The sequence below is a fragment of the Colossoma macropomum genome, unplaced genomic scaffold, assembly GCF_904425465.1.
Source record: "Colossoma macropomum unplaced genomic scaffold, Colossoma_macropomum, whole genome shotgun sequence".
Taxonomy (NCBI): Eukaryota; Metazoa; Chordata; class Actinopteri; order Characiformes; family Serrasalmidae; genus Colossoma; species Colossoma macropomum.
Genome location: NW_023494806.1, coordinates 11,776,629 through 11,802,618, shown reverse-complemented (window position 1 = coordinate 11,802,618; position 25,990 = coordinate 11,776,629). Strand labels below are relative to the sequence as shown.

At 38.7% G+C, this 25,990-nt stretch overlaps 4 protein-coding genes across 8 annotated transcripts; 1 reads left to right on the top strand and 3 right to left on the bottom strand.

Annotated features, from left to right (window-relative positions):
- The first annotated feature begins 3,118 nt into the window (after nt 1-3,118).
- zbtb26 (zinc finger and BTB domain containing 26) lies at nt 3,119-9,901 on the top strand. Of its 3 annotated transcripts, none has more exons than XR_005008840.1 (2): nt 3,119-3,333; nt 9,486-9,901. XR_005008840.1 is itself a non-coding variant. In XM_036598244.1 (2 exons), exon 2 carries the CDS (start codon nt 5,098-5,100, stop codon nt 6,322-6,324), a length of 1,227 nt encoding a protein of 408 aa, XP_036454137.1. In that variant the 5' UTR covers nt 3,158-3,333; nt 5,091-5,097; the 3' UTR covers nt 6,325-7,553. The 3 variants fall into 3 exon arrangements, 2 of the variants coding, with proteins under 2 accessions (XP_036454137.1, XP_036454138.1); XM_036598244.1 differs by lacking the exon at nt 9,486-9,901 and adding an exon at nt 5,091-7,553 and having other exon boundaries at nt 3,158-3,333; XM_036598245.1 differs by lacking the exons at nt 3,119-3,333; nt 9,486-9,901 and adding exons at nt 3,340-3,417; nt 5,091-7,553.
- zgc:101858 (uncharacterized protein LOC449555 homolog) lies at nt 7,678-12,366 on the bottom strand. The gene is made up of 8 exons (XM_036598246.1): nt 12,248-12,366; nt 11,716-11,886; nt 9,431-9,609; nt 9,251-9,344; nt 9,065-9,134; nt 8,925-8,961; nt 8,545-8,608; nt 7,678-8,000 (listed from the first exon to the last, which is right to left on the bottom strand). Exons 1-8 carry the CDS (start codon nt 12,269-12,271, stop codon nt 7,842-7,844), a joined length of 798 nt encoding a protein of 265 aa, XP_036454139.1. The 5' UTR covers nt 12,272-12,366; the 3' UTR covers nt 7,678-7,841.
- A 294-nt stretch (nt 12,367-12,660) lies between these two features.
- ppil3 (peptidylprolyl isomerase (cyclophilin)-like 3) lies at nt 12,661-16,289 on the bottom strand. Its single transcript, XM_036598247.1, has 6 exons — nt 16,118-16,289; nt 15,102-15,176; nt 14,885-14,978; nt 13,630-13,697; nt 13,422-13,540; nt 12,661-13,141 (listed from the first exon to the last, which is right to left on the bottom strand). The coding sequence occupies exons 1-6, from the start codon at nt 16,118-16,120 to the stop codon at nt 13,015-13,017; spliced, it is 486 nt and encodes a 161-aa protein (XP_036454140.1). The 5' UTR covers nt 16,121-16,289; the 3' UTR covers nt 12,661-13,014.
- A 1,309-nt stretch (nt 16,290-17,598) lies between these two features.
- lrrc8ab (leucine rich repeat containing 8 VRAC subunit Ab) lies at nt 17,599-25,046 on the bottom strand. Of its 3 annotated transcripts, none has more exons than XM_036598240.1 (4): nt 24,916-25,046; nt 23,886-24,188; nt 21,660-23,763; nt 17,599-20,524 (listed from the first exon to the last, which is right to left on the bottom strand). In XM_036598240.1, exons 3-4 carry the CDS (start codon nt 23,754-23,756, stop codon nt 20,249-20,251), a joined length of 2,373 nt encoding a protein of 790 aa, XP_036454133.1. In that variant the 5' UTR covers nt 23,757-23,763; nt 23,886-24,188; nt 24,916-25,046; the 3' UTR covers nt 17,599-20,248. The 3 variants fall into 3 exon arrangements, with proteins under 3 accessions (XP_036454133.1, XP_036454134.1, XP_036454136.1); XM_036598241.1 differs by having other exon boundaries at nt 24,114-24,188; XM_036598243.1 differs by lacking the exon at nt 24,916-25,046 and adding an exon at nt 24,411-24,510.
- Between the last annotated feature and the right edge of the window lie 944 nt (nt 25,047-25,990).

Below are 25,990 nucleotides of genomic sequence, written 5' to 3'. Positions count from 1 at the left end.
CAGGTTATGTTGTTGTGTTGAGGCTTTATCCAATGTGGACACCATAGTAATTTTACTGATTAGTGGATTTCTACCACTAGCTCTAACTCTTTCTTGCCAACCCGTGAAGGACAGGATAATGGGACAGACGTGTTAATGTCATGAGCATTCCTGTGCATGTTATGGGTCATTTTATTATGTAAAAGTAGGATCATGTATCACACAGGGACTTTTCCAGGACATTGTTCTGCCAAAGTTGGAGACCACAGAGATCAAAACGGCCATTAAGTACAAGTTATTAATTTTTCAGAAGGAATTTCTGAAGAGATCAGATGTAAAATAATCCACTCTTATAAGACACAGGAAAGTCAAAATAAAATATGTGAAAAAAAAACGTAGTGGAATTCACAGCAAATTAAAATGCAATCAGTACAGTCGAAAAACATGAAATAAAACACGCACTTGACATTACTTTTCAGTAGTGACATATGGAATGCATGCCAAAATGAAAAGCTAAACCTCTATTATATTGTTTTCACATCACTTGACCTCTTTACTGAAAAACAGCAAATCAGGGCTTGCATTTAAAAAACATAATGCTGAATTTGCGGCAGAATTTAATAGAATCCACCTTGAAATGTCATCAGCACACTGCTATATCGCTTCCTGCCATGCAGAAATACCAAACATATATGCCTCATTGAAATGCAATCATAACAGTAATAAAGTGAAACACAATACACATATGAGATTGTGACATATGAAACAGTGACATTTGGAAAACACACCAAAATGAAAAATAAAAGATGCATTATTTTGATTTAACATCTCTTAACAGAAAAACAAGATATGTGCATCTGCATTTGAAAAACATGCTGGAGCTGTGTCAGAAATAAACACAAAACCACTTTTACTCAGTCAACTCACTATGTTGCTTCCCACTGCGTGGTGCATTCAGTGTGTTACCCATGCAGTGTCTTATATACATCACTGCGTTTCAACAAAGCAGTGAGGTATTCCTTCCACAATGAAAACCACCACAGCCACTGAATTTTGAGCATGGCTGAGAAACCAGTCAGAAGTAATTGATTGTAGCTGTAATGCACAGAAGATGTCCTTTCAAAATATAGTTAAAGAAGTACATGATATAATACATGAGAGGTACATGAGATAATAATCTTAACCTTGATGAATAGTGAACTACACTTCTGACTAGGATGGATATTTTCAGGTGCCCTGCTCACTGTTGGACTGCTCAACCCTGAAGCTGTTCCAAAATGGACTCTAGTACATTTTTTGAATCTGCTGACAGTGAGGACCTGTCCCATGTTATCTAAACTCTCAGCTTTGAAAAGCATATAGTTGTAACTGCACCATCCTCAACTTGAAGAATTAGAGTGTTTATTTTTCCTAAAAACCGTGTAAGATCTGGTAGACCACCAAAACTGTCACCATTACAAATACAGTACTTAAAGCTTTCAACTTTGAGAGAGAGGAGAAAATCAAGCTCCACTCTTACTTCAGATCTAAAAAAATCCACAGGTCAACAATCCTCAACACTATGGGTCTGAAAGGATGTGTAGCTGTCAGGAAGCCCTTACTGAGAAAAAGAAATAGACAAAAAGAGAAAAAAAGTAAATTAAACAAAGAAGCCTCTGGTGTTCTCAGAACAATGGATTGTCCACTACAGAGTCCAGACCTCAACGTCACTGAATGTGAATGCGATTGGGATTACTTAGATTGTGAGAAGCAGAAAATGCAACCAACCTCTGAGACTAAACTTTGAAGTTGGGTAAAATATCCCTACAGATTTCTTTGAAAAGGCAAAAGGAGGACAAATTAAATATTGAAAAAAATCATTTTACATTTAGTCGTTGAGGCTTCTGTGTAATTTTCTGTTAAATGAATAACATACATTTTTGACATTTTGACTTTGGGTGGCCTCTGACTGTTGCACAGAAACATAAATTGACAAAAAAGTTTCTAAAATATATTTTGTCTGTGTGTTTCCTTGTAAGCCATTTTGAGCTGATACACACTGCATTCACACAAAGAATAACAATGAACAGCAGCTTTGAGTAATCTGAGCTAAGAGGTCATCGGGGAAAATCTGAATGACTTAAACCAGTAACCTACTTACGGGAAAGATGGTCTGACACAATTTAGCATCTTCTATGAGGTGATGAAAAGGGTGACAAACTGGGTTATGCAGTAAGGTTCCCCCAGGGTATTCCTGTAAAGCTGGGGTAAATTCAATACTCGCTCTCACCCTCACAAAGAACAGCTCACAATGGACAGTTTTTTCAGTGTCAGAAACAATCTAAAGAAGCTGCTGGAAAATAAATGCTGCACTTAATTGCAGAGTGTCAATGTTAAATTAACTCTCACAAGTAGTTAAAGAAATGCTGCATCTAAATAGGAAACTAATAGTGACATCATGCATCACCAAGCACATATTTGCATAGCAGTGGAGTATTTTTGTCCCAATGCTGAAACAAGACGATGTACTATGTCAACTATTATAACAATTATAACCATTATAACTATACCATACCATCAGGAAAGACTGCAGACCTGCAGGCTATGGAAAATAAAAACAAAACAAACAAACAAAAAACAGGACTAAAAGTCCTCTATAACAGTCATTTATGTGAGGCTGCCTCCTGATTCCTTCATTAATATGAGGCTGAGGGTGCCCCCTGATGGATAAACAGGTGGAAAAACTGAAATGGACGATTTTTTCTTGGTCATATATTATTATTATGTTTTGTTGTTGTTGTTTTTTAAATAACACACATTTGAAATATTACACGCTACAATATTTTCTCATATACTTGACTTTCGATATAACGACTTAATATTCCAAGAGAATTACACTCTCGACATTTCATAACATCATTTCGAAATGGTATGTCAAAATTTGATACGTATAAAAACGAGATAATAACTGAATATTGTGGGAATATTTCCATAGAAGTAAAAAATATATATTATTTTGAGTCAAATGTTTCCATACTGCTTCAAGACACAGAGAAAAAAATGTGTTTTGGGTTTTTTCCATAATAATCAAACAAGAAAGCCCTCAAGCTTTCACTGCTAGACATGTTTGAATTTTTTTACATTCTGTATACTTTTTTTTTGTCCTGCGAAAATTATTCGTTGTATAAGAGGTGAATAGATGCCTTGTTTGTGTGTATTTGTTATATCTAATCCGTAAAAAGTATAAATAAATAAACCGATATTAAAATGAACTGAATCCAGTGTAGCGGTCTCGTTCCTGTCTTCGGCTCCGCCCCTTCCGCCGCTCTGGAGCTGATTATGACAGAAGCTTCTCCCTCATTCCTCCAACAAACGGTTCGCTCTTACTCTTATCTGTGCTCCAGCGTCTCAATCAGATGCTCATTCTGTTGTTTTTCTCTGTATTGCCGCTCAGCTCAGGTGCTCATCGAGCTCTTATTCATCTAGAAGGATAACCGCAACAAACCCTGCTATCCAGCTAACTGGCTAACGGTTGATGTGTTGTATTGCGGACTTTTCCGCGTAGTGTTTGTTAAGCTAAGTGGCGAGTTTAATCACCGACATGGACAAGCTTTTATACAGACCGTCCATTTAATAAACGAAGTAACAGAAACAGTTGTAAACACTTGGTCCGATTTTATAAGCTGGGGGATAGCTGGCTAGCTAGCTGCTTGTTTGTTATCGGAGTGATTGTTCTTTGTCTTGTTTTGTTTTGATCACGTTTGGTTAGCCTTACGTAAAAGCGTCCACGCATATTGACACGTACGCCGTTGTTTCAGTGATGTTACATGACTAATAAAACACACAGGTACTGCTGTTAGTGTTATTGAACACTTGATGCTGGAACCTTTGCGAGAAGGTGGCTGTTGCGGAGAGATTACTGGGAATAATAATGGAAAAACTGATAGAAATGTATTGGCGGTACAGGCTGTAATTAACGTTAAATGCTTTTACTTCGTAGTCCCAGATGTTAGGTACCCCTGCAACTACTTTTCTCCCATAACAAGCCTGACTGAGCTAGACAGACTAGCCCTTCTGGAGCTGCACCGATCAGCTATAACATTAAAACCTCGTTTCTACACTTGTTCTTTTTATCAGCTCCACTCACCGCACAGGTGCACGTTGTAATTCTGTAATTAGACACTGTAGTCCATCTGTTTATCTGCATACTTTGTTAGCCCCCTTTCACCCTGCTCCATGATGATCAGGACCACCACAGAGCATGTATCATTTGGGTGGTGGGTTATTCTCAGCACTGCAGTGACGCTGACTGCGTTAGTGGTGTGATAGTCTGTGTTGCGCTGGTACGAGTGGATCAGACACAGCAGTCCTGCTGTAGTTTTTAAGCACTGTGTCCACACACTGTCCACTCTATAAGACACACCTACCTTGTTGGTCCACCTTGTAGATGTAAAGTCAGAGTCCTTCATCAGTGGTCCCAAGATGCTGCCCACAGGATGCAGTTGGCTGGATATTTTTGGTTCTCAGTCCAGCAGTGACACTGTGGTGTTTAAGAACAGCACCGCTGTGTCTGATCCACTCATACCAGTGCATTTTAATTTGAATGTTGTGGCTGATCTGTGTATCTGTACAGTGTGGGACACTAACATAAAAAAAAACTGTCGTTGCATGGATCAGTCCATTCGTTGCCTCAGTTTTTTTTAGAGCCCCTTTTTTTCATGTTAAAAGGTCTGCCTGGCCAAAATAACCAATAGTTACAAAATCATGTAATCTGTGCAGAATATTCCATAACAAATAACATTTAAATGCTAGGATATAACATGCCAAATAACATGTCAAATGATAGGTTAAGGCTGGAACACCACTTTAAAATAGCTACCTAAGATTATTTGGATGCAAGATTAAAAGGAAATAGCAATGCAGTAACACATACATGCGTGAGACTGGGAGTTTTGTTGTGTGTTTGACATAATGTTTCAGGGATGCCTTTAAAACTAGCTGTGGTATAGAAAGTGAATCCTGCCCCATTAGAGTCATAAAAATCTCACTGCAAATAACATACAAAGCAACACTTAAAGAATATGAAAATATCTTTTACAGTATGAATGACTAATGCACCTGCGCCTTTTCAGGTGAACCATGGCGCAGGACGGTGTTATTCTGCAGTTCAGCTTCGCTACATTTGGGGACTCCATGCTACAGAAGATGGATGCTCTCCGAAGAGACAGGCGCTTCTGTGATGTAATCGTCCGCATCAACGACTTGGAGATTCCTGGTCACAAAGTCGTGTTTGCCGCTGGCTCTCCGTTTCTCAGAGACCAGTTTTTCCTTCAGGACTCGCATGAAGTGGAGATATCCACGCTGCAGGATGCAGAAGTTGGAAGGAGACTCCTTCTTTCCTGCTATACAGGGACACTTGAGTTCCCTGAGCTGGAACTCGTGCATTATCTAACAGTCGCCAGTTTCCTACAGATGGGTCATATCGTTGAGCAATGCACACAAGCCTTGAATAAATTCATTAAGCCTCACAAGGTTGATGGTACCCATCACTCTCATCAGCCTACCAACGTAAACACACACCAGCAAGACCCACCACTTATTGAGACGGTGTACGATGATGAAGATGGAGACAACGAGATTGAAGATGACAACGATGATGACGTGATTATTGAACCGAGGTCTCCTCCTATGTTTAGGAATTCTCAAAGGAAGGGTCAAGGAGAGGAAAGCCCCATTAATATCATAAAGGTGGAGTCGGTTGAAGATCGGATGCAGGAGATGTCTGAAAGCTACCAGAGTCGACCCTCTCGTTCCCCCACATTACGCTCCCCAGAGCCACAGCATTCCCTCATTAACTCGACCGTGGAGACGCGCTCTGCTGAGATGGCTGCAAACCCTGGGCTCGAGTATCCGCTCTCGTCTCCTGGCCCCAGCGGCTCAGGGAAGGAGAACGTTTGGAGCTGCTCAAGAAGTTCCGACAAAAGCCTTCAGTGGTACCACCAGTGTCCGAAATGCACCCGCGTCTTCCGGCAGTTGGAGAATTATGCCAACCACCTGAAGATGCACAAGCTTTTCATGTGCCTTCTCTGTGGTAAGACTTTTACGCAGAAGGGAAACCTGCACCGCCACATGCGCGTGCATGCCGGCATCAAGCCATTCCAGTGCAAGATCTGTGGAAAGACTTTCACGCAAAAGTGCTCACTTCTGGACCACCTGAACCTGCACAGCGGGGACAAACCGCATCGCTGCAACTACTGCGACATGGTCTTCGCACATAAACCTGTCCTCCGCAAACATCTGAAGCAGATCCATGGCAAGAATAGTTTTGACAATGCCAATGAAGGTAGCATGCTTGAAGGGTTTTAGGTCTGTAATGACTTTGTATGGCCTAAAGACTTCAAAGGACCACCGACCTGAAAACCAACTTGTACATATATCACAGGCCAGTGGTTCTCAATTGTGGTCCTGGAGTACCACCGTCCTGCGCATTTTAGAGTTTCCCTGGCTTCCAGCACTCCTGATAACTAATGAACAAGCCTTCCTGAGGCAAACTGAGGGTGGTAGAGCAGGAAAATTACTACAACATGCAGGACAGTGCAAGATTGAGAACCACTGTCATAGGCCCTATATGCATACTAATGGTCAATATTTACCATCATTTGAATTACATTAGGCTGTATTGTTGTCTGGTTGATAATTGTACTGTATTCAAAGGCTGCTGTGTTTTTAGTCTCGTTAATGAATGAATTTCTCTCATAAGTACTATTTGGATGGGTTTAATTTTATATTGGGAGGTGCGGCATCTCTGTGATTTTTAGATTTTTAAATTTTCTGTGTTATGTCCGAATTCCTCATATCAGTAACTTTTTACAGACCGTGAAGACTTTAACTTCTATTAGGCAGCTTTCAACTCTTATTAAATTAACAGAACCTTTTATTTTTAGAGTTTTATCAGTACAATGCAAATTGGTATGTTGGTAAATATTATGATAAAAAAGGTTAATTTTTTCTGTATAGAGGCACTCAAGGTAATATTTACTTGTATCCTGCAGCCCAAAATCAAGCTGATTAATATTAGCCTAAAGTGTATATCACCAAACATTAGAAGCTGTAATATGACATTAAAAATAACCTCCTGTAATTTGATTTTATATGGTTAAGTTGATGGTTGTCTGTAAACTTCATAACTCAAGCCAATTGTAATGATGTACTGCATTCTCTAAAGGCAGCTAGCAAGGTAGGTAAATTAAGAAAAATGATGATACACGTTCAGAGATTGCTTTTCCCCCCCTATGTGACACATGTCCTGTGGTAACATTGCTTCAGAAAACGTTTCCTGTCCACATAGTACTTTAGAACAGAGAGAAACATCAACTGACCTAGCTTTAAAAGATTTCCTTTTGTCAAAATACGCATGAAAGCCTGAATCATCACTAGTGTAACATTCTCCTAGTCATCTGTTAAATTCAAGCATTGTTCTTTAACTCCACCAGTGAGGTAGCTTGTAAAGTTGTGATACATTTATGAATTGTAATGAATTTATTATTTAAAAAATATCCAAGTGAATTTTATTTTATTATATCCATTTGCACTAATAAATGGGTTTTATAAACACAAAAATGTAATCTACCTCTTTTGCACAATTAGAGTAAAAAGAAGACTGTAGCATATGACACATGACTCACTAATATATGTAAGGAACACACCAGAAGGAAAACAGAAAATAGAAGGGTTATAATTGCATGCATCTTCCAAACTTAAATTTCATTTAGACCATTAGTGTAAAACGTTCAGTCAATATCAGTCACTTCAAAAGAGCAGTCTGTTTATTGATTTCCTTCCCATCTCTTACAAATAACCGGACATGTTGTGGTGACCGGACACTACCGTGGGCACATAGCGTGTCGACCTCCGTCCACTGGGAGATTAACTCCAGTAATGAAGGTTGCAGCGTCTGATGCAAGGAAGGCAATAGCATGAGCCACTTCCTCCACGTCACCTGGTCTGCCAAGGGCATGGGTGACTTTGCACTTTTCAAGGAACTGAAAAGAATAACAAAAATTAAATTAACAGTGTTGTGGCAAAAAGGCAGCCTTTTTCTATACTGTTAGTTTTTTTTCCTTTGTTGGTCAAACTGTCATTTTGAGCAAGCAAACAGAAATGGAAATGTAGTTCTTGGTCCAGTCACGTTCTATGTTGCTGTGATGAAACAATAATATGCTCTAAACAATCTAAATTATGTTCTGAATATGTGCATACATTCACTCAAACTGCCACAGCGCATTGAACAATAAAGGCAGTTTATACAGTAAAGGAAAATACAGTAGCACACAGAAAGCTCCAATTCCAAATGATAATCCATTTTACTGCCCGATCATGCAGCCCAACTACTCTGGAGGCAGTTTTAATTAATTAAATCTGTTCGAGTTAAGGGCATATCGCCAAAGTATCTGTATGTATCGCCGATGATACATTAGCTAAGGTTAAGGGGTTAAGATGGGTGTCTTGTCTGATGTAATTAAGCATCCCAGCAGGGAAACCCCAGTGCAGAGAACATTCAATGCAAACATTTCTATCCAACCTTACCTGTTTATACTGTTCCTCATCCAGCCCTGCACGTTTGTGGACCTCTGTAACGATAACTCCTGGGCTGTAATAGAATAGAGAGCACAGACATCATGAACTCATGTAACAAAGCACAGAGACACTGAGATGTCGCAATGCCAAAACGTAACTGTGCATTGTGGAACTGCGTTGTTTAAACACAGGTTTGCCCACAGCCCACTCCAGCACATTTATGTCATGTGCCACACTGCTCCCACCTTCCAGCTCTAGTCTCAATAACAGATTATGCTACACCTGAATACAGTCATTTTTTTTAATTCCCATTTTGTCAAAGTATTGTGAATCAAAATTTTATGTATTTTTAAACCTCTATTTAATAATATAAACAAAATGCAACTTACCAAACAGAGTTAGCACGCACTTGCTTGGGTGCCAGCTCTAAAAGATACATTGGATACAAATATAACCACAACTGCAAATGGTACAATATTTACATATTTCAAATTTATTTGTGACAGATAAATAGAAATGTTTTTCTCACCAAGTGCTATACAGCGTGTAAACTGGTCGATGGCAGACTTCGACATACAGTAAGCGAGCACTCCTGGAAACTTCAGTATAGAAAGGACCAAAAGTTGGAATGACTACACAACATTCTGTCTTTTAAAAGAATTAAATCCAATGTGGAAAAACAACTATCAATTTCTGAGAGAAAATGCACGCTTACTGATCGTTGGCCATTAACACTGGACACGTTTACGATAGAGCCCTTTGTTTTTATGAGGTATGGGACACAGAGGTGAGTCAGATGATACACTGATCTGAAACCCATGAACAAATGCAGGTTTAAGTCAACATGCAAACTCTTGATCGAACGGTCAAAGGAAAAACAAATGTTAAATCTTACCTGACATTGACATTCATCACCTGATCATACTGTGCCATGTCTGTTGTCTCTATAGTGCCCATGGCAAGGATTCCTGCGCTGTTGATGAGGACATCCAGCCGTCCAAAGTGAGCAATGGTCAATTCAACAGTCTTCTTCACTGTTTCCTCATCTGTCATGTCTCCTGGTACCAAGAGTGGCTGCCAACATATACACGTGTATAAACCCACTATATGACTCGGCTTAAAACACTTACTTGTTTTTACTGGAACATGTGCCAGATTACACAGTAAACTCAGGTACTAAACTGTCACTGGGGTGGTACCATCAGGAAACATTTTCAGTACCTTTTGTTAAAGAAGATAATTGTAACATATTCTCTTGTGGAAACAATATGCAGTCAGCAGACTAACACAAATTGTGCATGGAAAAAGATGTACACTCACAATGCAGGTGTGTCTAATAAAGTGGCCAATATGCATATGACAAAAAAGGTCCCACTGTGTACCTTAAGTAGTTTTAAAGGAACACTGCATTCACTTATCCAAGGGAAACCTGTTGCATAATTTGTATATTTCCATAAGTTTTTTAAAATAGAAAACTAAAATGCAAAGCCTGAAGTTAGGACAGAGTGTATGGAGTCAACAAACTGTGGTACAATATTCCCTAACTAAAGATAGTGAAGACATAGCTTTCATGAATAGAGTTCAATGTTATCCTGAAGTCTCATAACGGGACCTACAGGTAGCTCTTGCCACAGTTGATGTCAAAGTGCATGCGTCTACAATCAGGAAGAGACTGCACAAGTTTGATTTTTATAGAAGGTGCACAAAGAGGAAAGCTTTGCTGTCAAAAAAAAAAAAACCTCAGGGCAAAACTAAAGTGTGCCAGAGAGGTTTGCCACCTAGACAAAGACCAGGACTTCTGGAACAATGTGCTTTGTGCAGATGAATCCAAAGTTGAATTATTGGGGCACAGTAACATAAGACGTGTGGCACAAACCAAACAAAGCATTTAAACACAAGAACCTCATACCAACTGCAAGCATGGAGGTGGAAATGTCATGGTTTGGGGCTGCTTTGCCGCAGCAGGGCCTGGCAAGCTCTATACTAAAATATTCACTTTGAATTTTTTATTGTATCAAAGGGTGCTTGAGGAAAATATGAGACCATCTGTCCAAAAACTGAAGCTAAAAGCAGAGATCTACCATGCAACATGACAATGACCCAAAACATTCTAGTAAATCCACCAAGGAACGGTTCAAAAGGAAGAAATGGGGAGTTCTGGAAAGGCCAAGTCAAAGATGAAATGCTGTGGGGTGATTTGAAACAGGCTGTGCATACAAGAAACCCCTTAAACATCAAACAGCTGAAAAACGTCAAGGAGGAGTGGAAAACCATCTAATTAAATTAAACATCTAATCTAATTAAAAATCTAATTATTTCAGCCAGAGGAGAAATTACCAGCTATTAGGGCATAGGGTGTTCCTCAGAAAGAATAGGCATCTTTTTTATTTTTGTTAAATAAATTATATGAGTCATTTTTTCATTGTTTTTGCAAAGGTGATACAATTACACCACCTTTATTTATAGGCATTGTTTAAAGATGATCAAATATTGATATGTCCATAAAAAACTAAATATTTATTTAGGTGTCCTAATTTTCTCACATGACTGTATAATTAAATTTTTTTTTTTCCCTATTTACTTATTTAATTTAACAAAAAAGTAATTTTAACCTGTGCCCAGCCTGTGTATGTGCAGCCCTGTTACAAAAACCTGGTACATTCCATCAGATGAGTAAGAATTCTCATTCTGTTTTCTCAATTTACACACAAAAATGTATTTGGATGCATAGATTAAGCTTGATCGTTCAACTATGTTACTGACATTATTGTTAGGAAAAACAAAATATGTATGTATATATATAATTTTTGATTAGCGAGAAAAAAAGCTTTGAAGTATTATATAGGAAATATAGGAAACACAAGAAAACATTGCTAATAGGGTTAACAGCTCATATAGTATCTGATTTGACAGTCTGGTGGGAACATAACATTTTCAAACACGCCAAAGATAAACGTACGTTTGACGAGTTTCGAGGCCTAAAATTAACTCTATTCGTGGAAATTGCCAGTACTTATTCCTGAACGTAGTGTTGTCCCTTTCTATTGATGAATGGCAGGTTGTGCAGCCACAGATGGGCGACAGTCAGTAACTGTAAACCTACAAGGGGCACCGATATGCAAGGTGTTTCTGATAAAATGGCCAGTGAGTGCAGGTATAAGGCGAGCATGACGGACCAACCTTAGATGCACCACAATCTGCACATTCTTTGGCGATTTTGGTGAGGTTCTCCACGTTGCGACCATTCAGTGCCAGCTTGGCACCAAGCTTGGCGAAGAGCACCGCAGTGCCAGCTCCGATCCCAGAGCTGGCTCCAGTGATCAGCGTGACTTTATCCTTCAGTGAGCTCACCTAGACAGACGAACCACCACATTTAGCGCCACATTATCCTGACATAACCCAACATGTCATGCACCAATGACGGGATTACTTAGTTGGCTACCTATTTGATTGGAATTTTGCCGTTCCACCTTAAACGGTTACAGTCCGGCCATTTAAGATTTAAGGTGGAACGGGAAAATTCGAACAATCAGCTGATCAATAGGAAGCCGACTTCAGCTTCGTCTTTGCAGCTGTACTGAACTGCATATACACGGAGTTTTCATGTTGACCTGACGTCTCGCTGCCTCTCTAGCACTTCTGCAAGTCGACCTCAAATGTCTGGGCTACAGTAATTGACCCCAGCGCTGGTTTGCACACAAGTTGAACTTACTTTAAAGGCGTCCGCCGATGCCATTGCTAAATGTAATGTTTTAATAGCTCCTCACCAAACTCTTCACGTGCTAGATAAACGTCACTGTAGAATCAGAGCGCCAGAGTGGGCGTGGCCTAGACGCCCAACCTCTCAAATTAATAAACCAACCTTACAAATTAATATTAAATGTTAATATTTTATGTATTTTAAAGTGTATACAAACATCCACTAATAAGACCAAAATAAAGACAACGCTTTCTGTGCTATGTTGCGAGATTTCAGAATAAAAGTCTAAAAAGTCATATATGTCAAAATAAAAGTACCCCAATCAACGCAAGTCTGAAGTCACCTGCATATTGGAATTGCCTTACTAACAGTATAATGGACATCATCACGTTTGTTGGTGGAAGGACTTAAGAACAAGACTCCACTCTTAGTTTACTCCACTATATTTTCTTTTTTTTATGTAGACTAGTGAGAATCAGTATAAATGAACAAAAACATTAAATTGTAAGTCTGCACAAACTCTGTCCATTGATTTACTTTTCAAATTACAGACGTTTTGAACAGAAAAACAATTAAATGATTACAAACAAAAATCAACTAAAGAAAAAATGTAACAATGTAAAATACACAATATCACAAAAGTAAAAAACATTTGCAAAGTATTCTGTACAGACATTAAACTCCATCACGAGTATGACATCATACAACAGTAATGAATTCATACAAGACTATTACTGTCGGGCACAAACCACCTCCTTAGTCCGTAAAGATGAACACCGTTAACCCGCAAATGGATTTGCGTGAACAGTAATATCCTTAATGCGGACATCGTTCAAAGGCCGAAAATTCTTCTCATTGACAGGGAGCTTCTCCAGTTCGTCTAGAGTTTCCAAGCCATCTATTATTCTAAGCAAGCAATACAAAGTTGATTAGTGGTTGGTTGAAGAAGCTGTCCTAATCAGCCTGCTACTGTGGAATTTCAATAATTTTTTGCAAGTAATTTTAACCGATAAAGTGTATGCACAATTGCTTTTAATGCTGAAATGTTTCAATTTGTGTTTAAAACGGTTACTGCAAAAAATAAGTCACTGTTGAAAAAAAATACTGTTCTTTTTTCAAGTAATGAGGAAACTGCCCACCAAACAATTTTAGACTTTAATACAGTAAACAAAAAAAAAATACATACTTTCCAAACACAGTGTATTTCATATCCAAATGAGGTTGCTTGGCGTAGGTGAAATAGAACTGAGAGGCGTTGGTGTTTGGTCCACTGCTTGCCATTGCAACCACACCCCTGACATTGTGCTGAACAAAAACAAAAATGAGTCAGTTTACACAAGTGGCTTCTTAATATCAATACTTTTGTGTGTGTTCGTGTATTTTTTTTTTGATACCTTTAAATGTTCGCTAAATTCATCTTCAAACTTCCGTCCCCAAATACTTGTTCCACCTTTGCCTGTGCCTGGGTTAAGATCAAGACATGGACAACAAAGCAAAATCACTGTTTTACAGCTGTCTTTGATTTTATACACCGAGTTACTAGTTTTTGGATACACTTAAATTGTATTTACAGTCATTAGCTATTTGATCAGAAACACCTACCATATAGGTGCACTTTGTATTTTTGCAATTTATGACCATTGTGCACGAAGGAACCACCTTAGGACCACTGCACAGCAGTGCTTCTAGGGTTTTTAAGCGCCACACTGTGTAAACTATCTGGCCACTTTATCACACATTCCTACCTACCTTTATTACCACATTCCTAGGCATCATAGGTGTGCAGTTTGAGACTTTGGCTTATTTTATTCCACCCAAATTGTGTTAGCCCTCCTCTAGCCATCATGTGTCAAACACGAGCCCCGCCGGCCTAGTCAGGCCCATGGCACAATCCTATCGGCTCACGATTATTATATTATTTTATTATATAATAATATTAGCCTGTTTCACAATGCACAGCACTACACCCCCAGCATGCAATGCAATGTAATGTGTGCTCCGACCCACCTCCTCGGCAACAATCTATAGAACAGGGGTTACACTACAAAAATCATATCTCCTGGGGGCCTTTGAAGAGGCTTAACAATTACATGCAGTTTTAATGCACGCACACACACACACACACATATATATACACACACACACACACACACACACACACACACACACACACATTCTTTCTCTCTCTTCTTTCGAGGTCTACTGCAAGTGCCTATATTTTTATACAATGGCCAGTTTGGGTCATAGCAAAATATCGATTAAAAAAGTTTTCATGTTTTGGCCCACTGATTTTTTTTTATAGATATTTAAATATGGCCCTTTTAGTGGTTACGTTGAGACCCCTGCTTTAGGCCTCCCTCAATGGTCAGTTTCGGACCACAGTACCACTGCTGGCTTGTGAACTGTTCTGCAAAGTGCACCTAATATGGCAGATGCTTCTGATAAAATGGCCAAAGCATATAAGTACAAGGTAGGTGCACATAATAAACTGACAACTCACTGTATACAAGATCTGATAACTATGTTTGTATAGGAGAAAATTCTTAAAACTACAACAAAAACTACAAAACAGACTGTGAGGATTCAGAAGATCAAGCAGATAAATAATCAAATATCAACACAAAAACAAAGATCAATTGAACTTTTCACCTGTGGGGTCTCCTGTCTGGACCATAAAACCTTTTATGTTTCGATGAAAGATGCATCCACTGTAAAAGCCACTGGCGCACAGTGCAAGAAAATTCTGTGAAAAGAAGAACATGAAGAACACTTCGCGAATTTAGGACGTGTGAAGTACGACATGATCTATTCTCTGCTTATAACTAGGAGTTCAACCCAGGTGAACAGGTAAACTAATATTTCTCACCTCACACGATTTCGGGGCTCGTTCACAGAACAGTTCGATTTTTATGTCGCCAAGGTCCGTATGTAAAGTCACAGCCTACAAAGAGACACTTCATTAACCTTTTCAACTCCTTGAGACCACTGGTGGTTCCAAAACACACTTCGTCACATTCTTCATAACTCTCATATTTCATAAGCTACATTCAAAAGGTGGGTGTCATATGAGAGCTGCAACTTCTTTCCAGTCAAATAGATGGGTAATGTAATTTTAAACCTTTATAATAAAAGAAGCTGAACTGATTTTTTTGTCTACTGAAAGTTGAGCCATTTTTCCACAACTCTGGGCTATAAACCAGAAACAGATGGCGTCTCTTCAGTGATCTGCTCTGTAAAAATTATTTTTTTATAAAATAATACAAAGAGCATCAAAGATTTTTGGCTTTCAGCGGTAAATTGTAAGCATATAGCAATATGTGTATGATCATAAAACACATGCTCTGTTAATTTGAGGGGAGCTTTAAAAAAAATAAATAAACAAAATAAAAATGCACATTTACTTCACGCAGTTACTGAATAATTTGCCTTACGATTTGATCATATAAATTCAGGTGGACAAACCAAAATATAGCCTATAGATAGTCAATAAGAGGTTATGATTAAGGTATTTAGATAATAAACAACTAAGCTCACGCGAAGCTTAAGTCAGGTTCTTATTCGAATCCTCCCGTTCCACCTTAAATGGTGCCGCGGTTCCACAGTGCCTTAGGCGCCAGAATGTAGCTTCTGCATCATTTAAGGTGGAACGGGAGAACTGGAACAAAAAGCTGGCAAATAGGAAGTCAAGCTCGGCCTCGTTAATCCCACTGTGTGTGTAAGAGACATTTAGGCTGTTAAAGTCCAGCAGTACAGAAACACATCAACTAGTTAGCTGCCTTACTATCGTATCCAGCCTAAGGCTCCAATCCTAAACTCAGCTACAGCATGTAAAGTTACTGCTTTACTGACTGAGCAACTAACGACACTGAAATCTGTTCTTACCATAGTAAGGAAGAGTTAAACACGCCGTACTGCACCAGAGCTCACCGTTCACTGCTCAAACGTTAAATGTGGCGATTAATGTCCTACATAAAAATAAACAGGGCGGATATTGTGCGGGTAAAGCATGGTTCCTCTTCGTTTTCGCGAGAGTTTAAAGACGACCAACTCTCATTACCGCCACCGTGTGGTCAAAAACTGATTTACCAATATGAGATGTCCAAAATGCAAATATCAAGAATAGTTGAAACGATATTGCGTTTAATCAGCTAACTGTAAGCAATCACAATATAATGCAATATGATAATAGTGTCAAACTACATAGAGTCAAATGCTACAGATGATCTACTTTCGTGCCTAAATCTACATTTATAATAATCTATATAAATAACGGTTAAGAGACATTGTTAAACCATGTTGTACTTCACTACACCAACCAGCATGAGATTAAATGTACAAAATGCACCTCATTAAAAGGCAGAGTTTCTGGATTAAGCCTAGTCACGGACTACACAGCATTCTGAACACAGATTCCCCATTGAAAGAGTCCAGAAATAGGTTTACCCTGCTGGAAAAAACAAAAAAAAAGCTTTTTATAATGATCTGGTGCTGATTTACTTGGTCACCAAGCATGGTCATGCTGGCTGACCAGCATACCAGCATCCAAAACACAATATATCGCTGTTGTCAGAAGAAAACCTCTTATCTCCATTTTTGACGTTTTTCAGTTTTTGACATAATTTGAAAATACCTGTTGCCTTTCACATTGTATGTAAATTTCATGATGAATGGACAAAAAGAAATGACCTAAAATGACTTGGAAAAAAGTCTGGTTCCATTGACTTACATTAAAAGTTAAGTAGATTTTTTCCTTCTCCTGTAAAGTTCATTTTGGAGATATAAGGTTTTCTTCCGACAACAGCGATATGCTGGTTTGGCTGGTCTCTGCTTTATTTCTCTAGCTAAGTAAACTCTGTCTGCGAAACTGACACAATAGGTCAAAGTAATTATTCAGACACTCCTTCTAATGAAGGATTTCAGTAACTTTACTGACTCAGGCTTTCAACTGCACGCATAGCTTGTATAATCTCCATAGAAAAGCACAGCTAATAGAATGAGACGCTCAGGAGCAGCTGCCCATGATCCTAAAGTCACAATGCCTGAGGCCCAGTAGAGTATAAAGTCCATAAGCACTGGGCTTTGGAGCAGTAGAACTGTGTTATCAGGAGAGATGGAACTCTATCTAGTACAATTAGGATGAGCTGGCATGGTAGTCATCCACATTGGTGCCTAATAAATTAAATAATAATGCTCCAACATGTAGTTTACAGCCTTCACATATTATACGTTGTCTTATATTATTGTTTTTACTGCACTTTCACCAATTATAACGTCATTCAGCAGCTTCATTTATAAACCAACTACAGTTATTAGTAGTGTTGCCTTATTATGCCTTATTACTAAGAAAGAAAATAACTGTGACATTTAATTGATTAACCTTGAGTTTATTGAGATTTAAATTCAGGGAACACCAAAAAATGAACACAAAACATATACCAGGTGGGAAAATAGCTTACGATGGGTATCTAAAGAAACACACACTGCTGACTTACAGAAATGTAATGTCTAACCTTCTAACCAATGCCCTCACAACACTATTCATTTACAGCACTATATGATGCTGTTTTGGCACCAGCCTGAATGACTATTCATGAGTCCCAACAACAACAAAGAAATGAAAAGTTACAGTGTTTCAGGAAATAAAATGCGCCTGAAGGTGCCGTTGGCACATATCAAAAAAAGGAGCTTAAATCAGTCAGGCATTTCTTCAGATTTGGGCCAAAGGCCTGTGTCAAAGTGACTTGAGGTCACAGTGGAAATGCTATTGCTTTTAATCAGAAATCACAATATAATGCAATATGATAATAGTGTCAAGTTACATACAGTCACATGCTACATAATTTACTGTCTAAATCTACAGACCTATAACAGACTATACAAATAATGCTTAATTGACATTATTAAGCCATGTTGTACTTCACTACATCTATGTATGCATATATCAGTGCTAGCGATTAACATACATTGTCTTACATCAAACAAAGAAAAACTAAAGTATCCACAATTACACGAGTAGTCAACAGTAGGTCAACATGTAATGCAATACTGTATAAAATAATCCATTCAGTGTTTAAAAAAATGATTTTAACTGAAATAATAAACATACATCATATAAATAAAAGTAATCAAAAACACTGTATTAGAAAACTCATTGCATGGAAATCCCTTTAAATTAAAGTCATGTTAAAATATTTAAAAATAAAGGTTAATTAATCAATCAGTACAAAGTTGAGTGGCATTTACCTGAGTAAGACTTTATCTTTTTAAAACAAAACAAAAAACAAACAAAAGGTCCAAACTCCATCAACACTGAGGTAACATAATACATGAGCTGTAGATTGGTTATGAAACAGCTTGGTCAGAGTTTGGCCTCTGAAATGGCAAAACTTAAGAGAGCGAACTCTTAGTCAGTGCTAAAAACAAATGTATTTTAACAATATTCTGCATTTAAAATGATGAAAAGCCTCCATCACGCAATACTTCATACAGTGTAGCCCAATGCTTCGTAGAATATATCTCTGATTGTCTTGTCAGCAGTGCATTGTTTTCACACATGGAAATAAACGTATACATTCTGAATGACACTGATGTTAAGTGCAATGTTGTGAGGACAATACAGCCTCAACATGATCTCTGCTAGTTGCTACTTTAGTGGAACATCAAACATTAACATACAGATTGAAAGAAAAGCTGAAACTTTGGTTAAAAAGTAACAAGACAACTTTACAGTAAGTACACTGGTGAACGTAAGGTGCTGCCACAACAAAGTGAACTGATGACCTAAAAGATAAAAGTAGTTTTTGCTTCTTGAAAAACCATGTTTATCTACATGCTTCATATATAGGAAACACTGACATATTGAGGAACTTCCACATTACACTTCAGGAGTATTTTTTAGTGTGCTTCTGTTATTTTTGCATTGTTAAATCAAATGATGTAAACATGCAAGCCCCATCAAAATAACACTTACAGTACATTAGAGTCTCTTTCACAAAAAAAAAGAAAACTCTTAGTGGTTTCAGAATAGAGAGATAAAATGCATAAAACATCAGCAAAGGAATAAATCACAGCATCACAACATGAATAATGCATGTGAAGTGGTGACTGGGCTCTTGCTTTTTTGATGAACAGTGAGTTTCACTGCAGAAACCAAAAATGTTAGTGTATGGAATATACGTATAATGTCCTTCCACAGATCAAAATATATTTTACATATATCACATCTGCTGTCCAACCTGGTGCTCAACTATGGCTGTTCAGCCAATTACAGTGCTAAGAAAGTCAGTTTATATACACACACACACACACACACACACACACACAGACACACAGACACACAGACACACACACGCACACACGCACATACACACACTGCAGGTATCCACATATACCAGCTACTTAATCCTTCCTATGTATTTAAAATGAGTAACATAATCAACAACTCAAATCAGCATCATAATTCCTACTAGGAAAAGTGTACAAATCCTCTAAAATGACAGTGTTTACAAATTGTACAACTGTACAATCATGCACATCACAAAAGAACATTGTTTTCTTAGCTCAGATAAAGCCCTGTTGATCTTCATTAATAATTCAGCAGAGTAAAAGTGTTTTGAAATAAAGTGTTAAGTACTAAAATGTGGAAGTTCAGGCAACCATAAAGTGCTCATGACACATCAGCTCACAAAAACTGTCAATCTGCACACTCGACTCATTCAGAGTATTTTTTTCACCACTGTACAGGATACTGTAATTAAGGCAAAGATGAGTCACACCTCTTCTCAACTCAGAGACCCACAGCACAGGGATCATAGCGCCTTCCAAACAGATTTATTTAATCCCATAAGCAGTCAGCATACTGTGTACTATAAATAATTGTTGCTTGGGGTCCTGGAGAACTACATGTCCTCAGCATTCTTTCATTCATGTCACTAATCTGGGCTGCTCAGCATAGCTCAGCTGCTGCTTTCTCTAACCTGGGAAGGTGCTTTCACATCAGTGTGCCTGGTGGTCTCAAGCTGCCTCTTTGTCAGTTCTCCAAAGCTGTTCTTTAACTTCTGAGGGAAGAGTGTTGAAAATGCTCTCCTCGACGATGAGGCAGCTGCGCTTCAGGAGACGACACTCCCCAAGCTCCACAGGGAGGCCCTCCAGCCGGTTCCCTCTCAGCTCCAGCTGGGTCAGGTTGGTCAGCTCCCCGAAGCGAGAGGGCAGGGACAGCAGGCAGTTGTTACCCAGGTTGAGTGTACGCAGCTTTTTACACTGGAACAACTCAGGAGGAAGTTTCTCAATCTGTAAGGCGGAGGACAAAGAGAGGAGACAAATGGCCTACAGGTTAGGCAATGCCCAATAAATGAACAATGAATAAATTAATGAATATTGTCAGCATCACATCAAACTCTTGTAACACAATCTTGTAAAATCTTTTAATTTTATTTCCTTGCACACCACTGACAATGCCAGCTGCCCTTTACATTGTGTGATCATTTCACAAACATTTTTTTCTTTTTCTGCGGGACAGTACTGTGCAAAAACAAAAGACCACCATTCCATTTAAGCAATTTCCAAGGAACAAGGCCAATATATATATACAAGATATTATTTTTCAGCATTTAGTGTGTCCACCTTTATTACAGCTTTCATTTTTTGGGAGACTTATAGTTTTTCAAATAAATCTACAGGGATATTTTTCATTGTTCAATCAAAGACGTTGCTTGCAATTTTTGTTTTCATGATCTCAGTAATCTCAATCTTAAAATTCAGATTTCTCAGTCCATAAAACCATACTCCACATCTCAGATGTCCTGTTTCAGTGTTCTGTCGCATTTATTTTCCATTGTATATTTCCTTTTATCTGTAATGACCTCCTGACAGCCACGCATCCTTTCTAAACCATACCATTGAGTTGTCTTCCAACAGCAGAAGGACAGCGGAAGGAAGGACTTTTTTCAGATGTGAAGCAAGAATGGACCTTGGTTTATTCTACTATCTCTCAAAAAATCAAAGCTTTAAGTACAGTTTATGGTTACAGTTTTGGTGATCTACAAAGCCTTGAACAGTTCTCAGTCATCTGATTTTCTCTGTCTTTTAATAATTTTTTGCACTCCAGTTTTGGAAACTGTTTTTTTTTCCTCACTTCTTTTCCACTGGCCTTCCACTTTCTCATTCAAGCAGGCTATCTTTTAACTAATCTGATCAAAAATATGTCTTGAAAAATGAATAATGTTTTGAAATTAAATATATGAATAGGGGTCTCCAACTTTTGCCCAGTACTCTGACTTTTTTTTTTTTAGTATGCTATAAAAATCTCAAGTTCAAAACCATAACCAATATTAAACACTATACAATACTACAATGATTCAAGGGTCACCAGAAGACTAATGTGATGGGTGTGTTCATTAAAATATTTGAATGCTGACAAACTCACCCTGTTGGCAGTTATGGCAAAATACTGAAGATTCTGAAGACTTCCGATGTCGGCTGGGATGTTGGTTAGATTGTTATGACTTAAATCAAGATATCTCAGCTTGCGGCAGAAAAAGAGTTGACTTGGTATTTTCTCAATCTTGTTTCGATTCAAGTAGAGGCGCTCCAGGTTGGTCAAAGTGCCTATCTGGATGGGAATGTAGGCAATCTGGTTGTACCAAAGTTTCAGGCAGACGAGTCGATAAAGATGCTGAAAGCTGATGATCTCCTCAATGGTCTTCAGGTTGTTGTCTTTCAGGTCAATCTCCTGCAGGTTGTGGAGACTGAAGATGGAATGGGGGATGCGCTCCAGATCACAGCGAATGAGCTCCAGCTCTGTCAGGTTGACCATTTTCTTCAAGCTATTGAGAACCATCAGCTTGGTGCCCTCGTTATTGATCGACAGCTTCTGTAGATGCATTCCAACATCAGTCACTACCTGAGGCAGCTTAGTCAGGTTGCTCTTTAGCCTAAGAACCTTCAGTCGCTTTAGTTCTCGCAGGCCGTCAATCACAATGTAACGATTGTTCTCAGCGCTCAGGTTCCCTGTAAGGTGTAACTCACTCAGGTTCTTCAAGCTGTAGATCCAAAGAGGTATCTCTTTGATGTCAGTGAATTTTATGTGCAAGGATTTCAGGTTTTCTCTCAGAAATGCCAGAGCTGGCGCTTCTATTTTAGCTGGCGTGTGATACAGCCACATTTCTCTCAGGTTTATGAGCTGGGCAATAATTGGAGGGATGGTGATATCAGGGATAAGCTCCAGCTTGAGGACCTCCAGCTCCAGCAGGTCAAAGACTGTGTCTGGAATGCCACTGAGCATAAAAAGATGCAGCTCTAGCTTATCTTGAGAGTTCTTAGTGATTCTCTGCCGGAGTTTGTCCAGCGTCCACTCGTTGTTGAGGTTAAGCTGACGAAGTTTATTCTCACTAACTTCTGAGAGGAACACTGCAAAGCGCTTAGAGTAGAGGGGATCATACTGGTCAATCATGTGCAACATGAAGGCAAAATCATTTTTCACATCTGGAATGTCACTATAGCTACTCTCTTCTCTGATCGATTCAAATGAATACTTTTTGAGGGAACGCCGCAGCATCCAGCTGAGGGTGTACACACAGATCATCCCATACACAACAACGAGGCTTATATAAAAGCATGCTAATATCTTGAAAAGAGTGGCAAGTGGATGGGCACAATTATACATCTGATAACCAGTAAGATTCTCAATGTCCACACTACAGTCCACACTGAATTGAATGTTGTGGACATAGTAACCAGTGTAACAGATAATGAGGATGAATTTGACTACTTTGATAATAGTCTGTCGGATGTAAAGCCTGTAGACTATATCTCCTTCTTCAACGTGGAGCCTAAATTTCTTAACCTTCTCAAACAAGGCCTTAGCCTGCTCGCCCTCCTTTTTATCCAGCACGCCGGTTTCAGAGTGATCGACAATTCCTTGCTCAAAACGAGATTTTGTTGCAGATAGCATTGGAACGCTCGCCTCTACGTCTTCACTCACATATGATGCCTTTTTATCGATGGAACCGTTCATCTTCCCTAGAGCTTTAGGATCGCTCTCCTCAACCACTGTCTCCGACAGCGCCCGCGTAGTCCATGGTGAGTCAAAACACTTCAAAAGAATGGAGACAAAATGTTCCAGCTTGGAGCTGGTCCAAGGGAACTTGAACCAAAAGTTGCTGCAAGCCAGAAAGATGAGTGTATGCAGCAGCACCAAATATGGGAAATACTTAGCGAACCAGTGGAGCTTGTTTTCATAACACACAGCATCGACATAGTTGTACTGGTGTCTGTCAAGGTCATATTGGATTCCTTGCGGCTCGAAGGCTGGCTCAAAATACTTCTGACAGGTTTTGTTTACTACCCATTTGCAGGGTAGGCAGATCATCTTGTCCTGGGTGACTTGCAAAGTCCCTCCAAATACTGCAATCATCAGCATCACAACAGACAAATAGTCTGTGAATACATCCCACCATGGCTTCAAAATGCGATACGCAGGCTGTGTATCCACAAAGTAGCGCAGCTCAGTGATGGGAATCATGATTCATCTGAAATAAAAAGAACAGCACCTGAGCATTCAAGATCAAATGGTGGGGTAAAAATTCATCATTTAGTAAAATGAACTACAATAATGTCACTACCAAATACAAAATAGTTGAGCGGACTTTACCAGAGGCGAGGACTCTCTGTCCTGGCTTCATTTGTAAGAACAAGTCTCCACCAAGAGAACAATTTGGCTTTCTTGTCAGCTATTATTAGCGGCTTCCGCTAATAACACTCAAGAATTGTCTCTTCTGGCTATGGAAAGAGAGTCCATGACCCCAAAGTTCAAATCCTGTTTGTCTTGGGGAGGGCAGTGTCTCAAGTAGTCTCTCCTCTGTGCACCATTATATGTTACCTAATAGTCCACATGTTCAGTCAGGAATTGGCACTCATCACAGCCCCTGTTTTGTCAGGATGAGGCACAGATTTCCTGTCAAGATAAAGGGACACACCAATGTCAACACCACTGGGCCGTTCAGTTTTACAAAAAGAATATTTTAAAACAACATTAAGCTTACATTCGTGTTTTTGTAACTAATTATGGAAAGACAGAGGCAATTTGTACAACTCTTATTTTTGCATTTACATTAAAATACTGATTCATGCCAGAACTGTCAAGGTAAATTAATCAAAATCTCGCCATCAACGTTACCTGTTGACAAAGAATGAATGACTACGGATAAAACTTAAATGTCTACAGAGCAAGTTTCAATTCAACTACCAGTAAGGGAAATGTCAGGATGTTCAACATACCACCTCAGATCATCCACAACTAACGTAAACTAGCCGCTTTACTAACTAACGTTAGCAACAACCTCCACACTGAAAACAGCTAATGTTTCCAAGCTAGCCAGTCCGAGCGCACAGCACCACACGAAGCTAGCAAGCTAGCCAAACAACTGCCAAACAATAAAAACACTTTCAATTTTTAAATCATATACTTTTTAAAAACACATACATGAAAGCCACAGGGACAGTAAGCGCACCGTTTAACTGTTTATCGGCCGAGGTAACGAGGTCAACAGAAACTGTTAGTTAGCAAGCTTAGTTAGCTCCTTCAGTCTAGGTTATTATGTGACTTCGTTTCTGAACAATAAACGCTTCATTACTACGAAAAAGAAAATAATATCCCGCCGATAAATATGACACGTGCTTACCGCATGTGCTGCTGTCAGTCATGTTCATCATGAGCTCATCTTTCGACGGATCATTTATCCCAGGATAAAGGACCGCTAGTGATGGGAATAAACCCTACCAGAAGCTAACCGCAGCTTTCTTTTCAATGTAGTTCCACCACCAGATCGATAGATGGCACTGTAAACGTGAATTTGCAGGGAAAGCGCCCTAAAGGGAGCTCGCTGGTTGCGGTGTGGTTGATAAATCATTAAAAGCAGTGATATCACATCCCAAACAAAACATTTAGTTAGGTTGGAGGGATGAATTTCTTGCTTAAATGTGATTTTGAGGTATCTAAAATTCCTGCAAAGCTGTCTGACCTCCACAAACAAGCTTGACGGTTTGGAAAAATGTTATTTAACCGCATGTTTCACCACATAATTCTTTACTGTGGAACAACAGGGTTATTACTGTTAATAGAAAATCCACTGGTATGACAACGGATTAACATTTGTATATGATTTATTGAATTCAGACTAACACCTGTTATCATTTGAGGATTTTACCAGAAAGTATAAAATGACCATTTCAAGAAAAGAGTATGACAAAATATGCATAACAGTTCCCATCCCATTACTTAATAAAAGCATGCAGTTTTCTGTGATCGCACCTTCTTTGCCTTTTCTAAGAGTTGTTGGATAAAACATGTGATAATAGAATAGTTTAGTTTTCAAAGAGAAAGTTCTGGGGAACATGATTTGTACATATACATATACATTGTACTGTTCTCTGTCTTGTTATATTTACTTTTCCTGTGCTTAATTGACACTGAATGTATGGAATGCATGATTTTAATATATAAAAATCATATATACCTACATAAGAATCATATAAGAATTTTATACTATTTATTTGTTTCATTTTATTATTTTACCACTTTTTCCTCTCATACATCATTGTAGTTGTGATTTATGATCCACTGACATATACATTTGTAGTGTTGTTCACACCTTCTTACATCTGCAAAATTAAATTAATAGGTAAATATACAAATAAAAAAAAAAAAAATAAAAGTAAGCAAATATAGCGCCCTCCATAGGTATTTTTGCCTCTGTA

Excerpts from the sequence above, each read along its gene's own strand:
- zbtb26 (XM_036598244.1), top strand. The coding sequence starts at position 5,098 with ATGGCGCAGGACGGTGTTATTCTGCAGTTCAGCTTCGCTACATTTGGG.
- zgc:101858 (XM_036598246.1), bottom strand. The coding sequence starts at position 12,271 with ATGGCATCGGCGGACGCCTTTAAA. Across the intron at positions 9,135-9,250 it reads GTGTTAATGGCCAACGATCA|TTTCCAGGAGTGCTCGCTTA; the intron begins GTAAGCGTGCAT and ends TCTATACTGAAG. Across the intron at positions 8,609-8,924 it reads GTGCGTGCTAACTCTGTTTG|CCCAGGAGTTATCGTTACAG; the intron begins GTAAGTTGCATT and ends ATTCTATTACAG.
- ppil3 (XM_036598247.1), bottom strand. Across the intron at positions 13,541-13,629 it reads AATTTAGCGAACATTTAAAG|CACAATGTCAGGGGTGTGGT; the intron begins GTATCAAAAAAA and ends GTTTTTGTTCAG. Across the intron at positions 13,142-13,421 it reads AAATACACTGTGTTTGGAAA|AATAATAGATGGCTTGGAAA; the intron begins GTATGTATTTTT and ends TTGCTTGCTTAG.
- lrrc8ab (XM_036598240.1), bottom strand. The coding sequence starts at position 23,756 with ATGATTCCCATCACTGAGCTGCGCTACTTTGTGGATACACAGCCTGCG. Across the intron at positions 20,525-21,659 it reads TTGCCATAACTGCCAACAGG|ATTGAGAAACTTCCTCCTGA; the intron begins GTGAGTTTGTCA and ends TCCGCCTTACAG.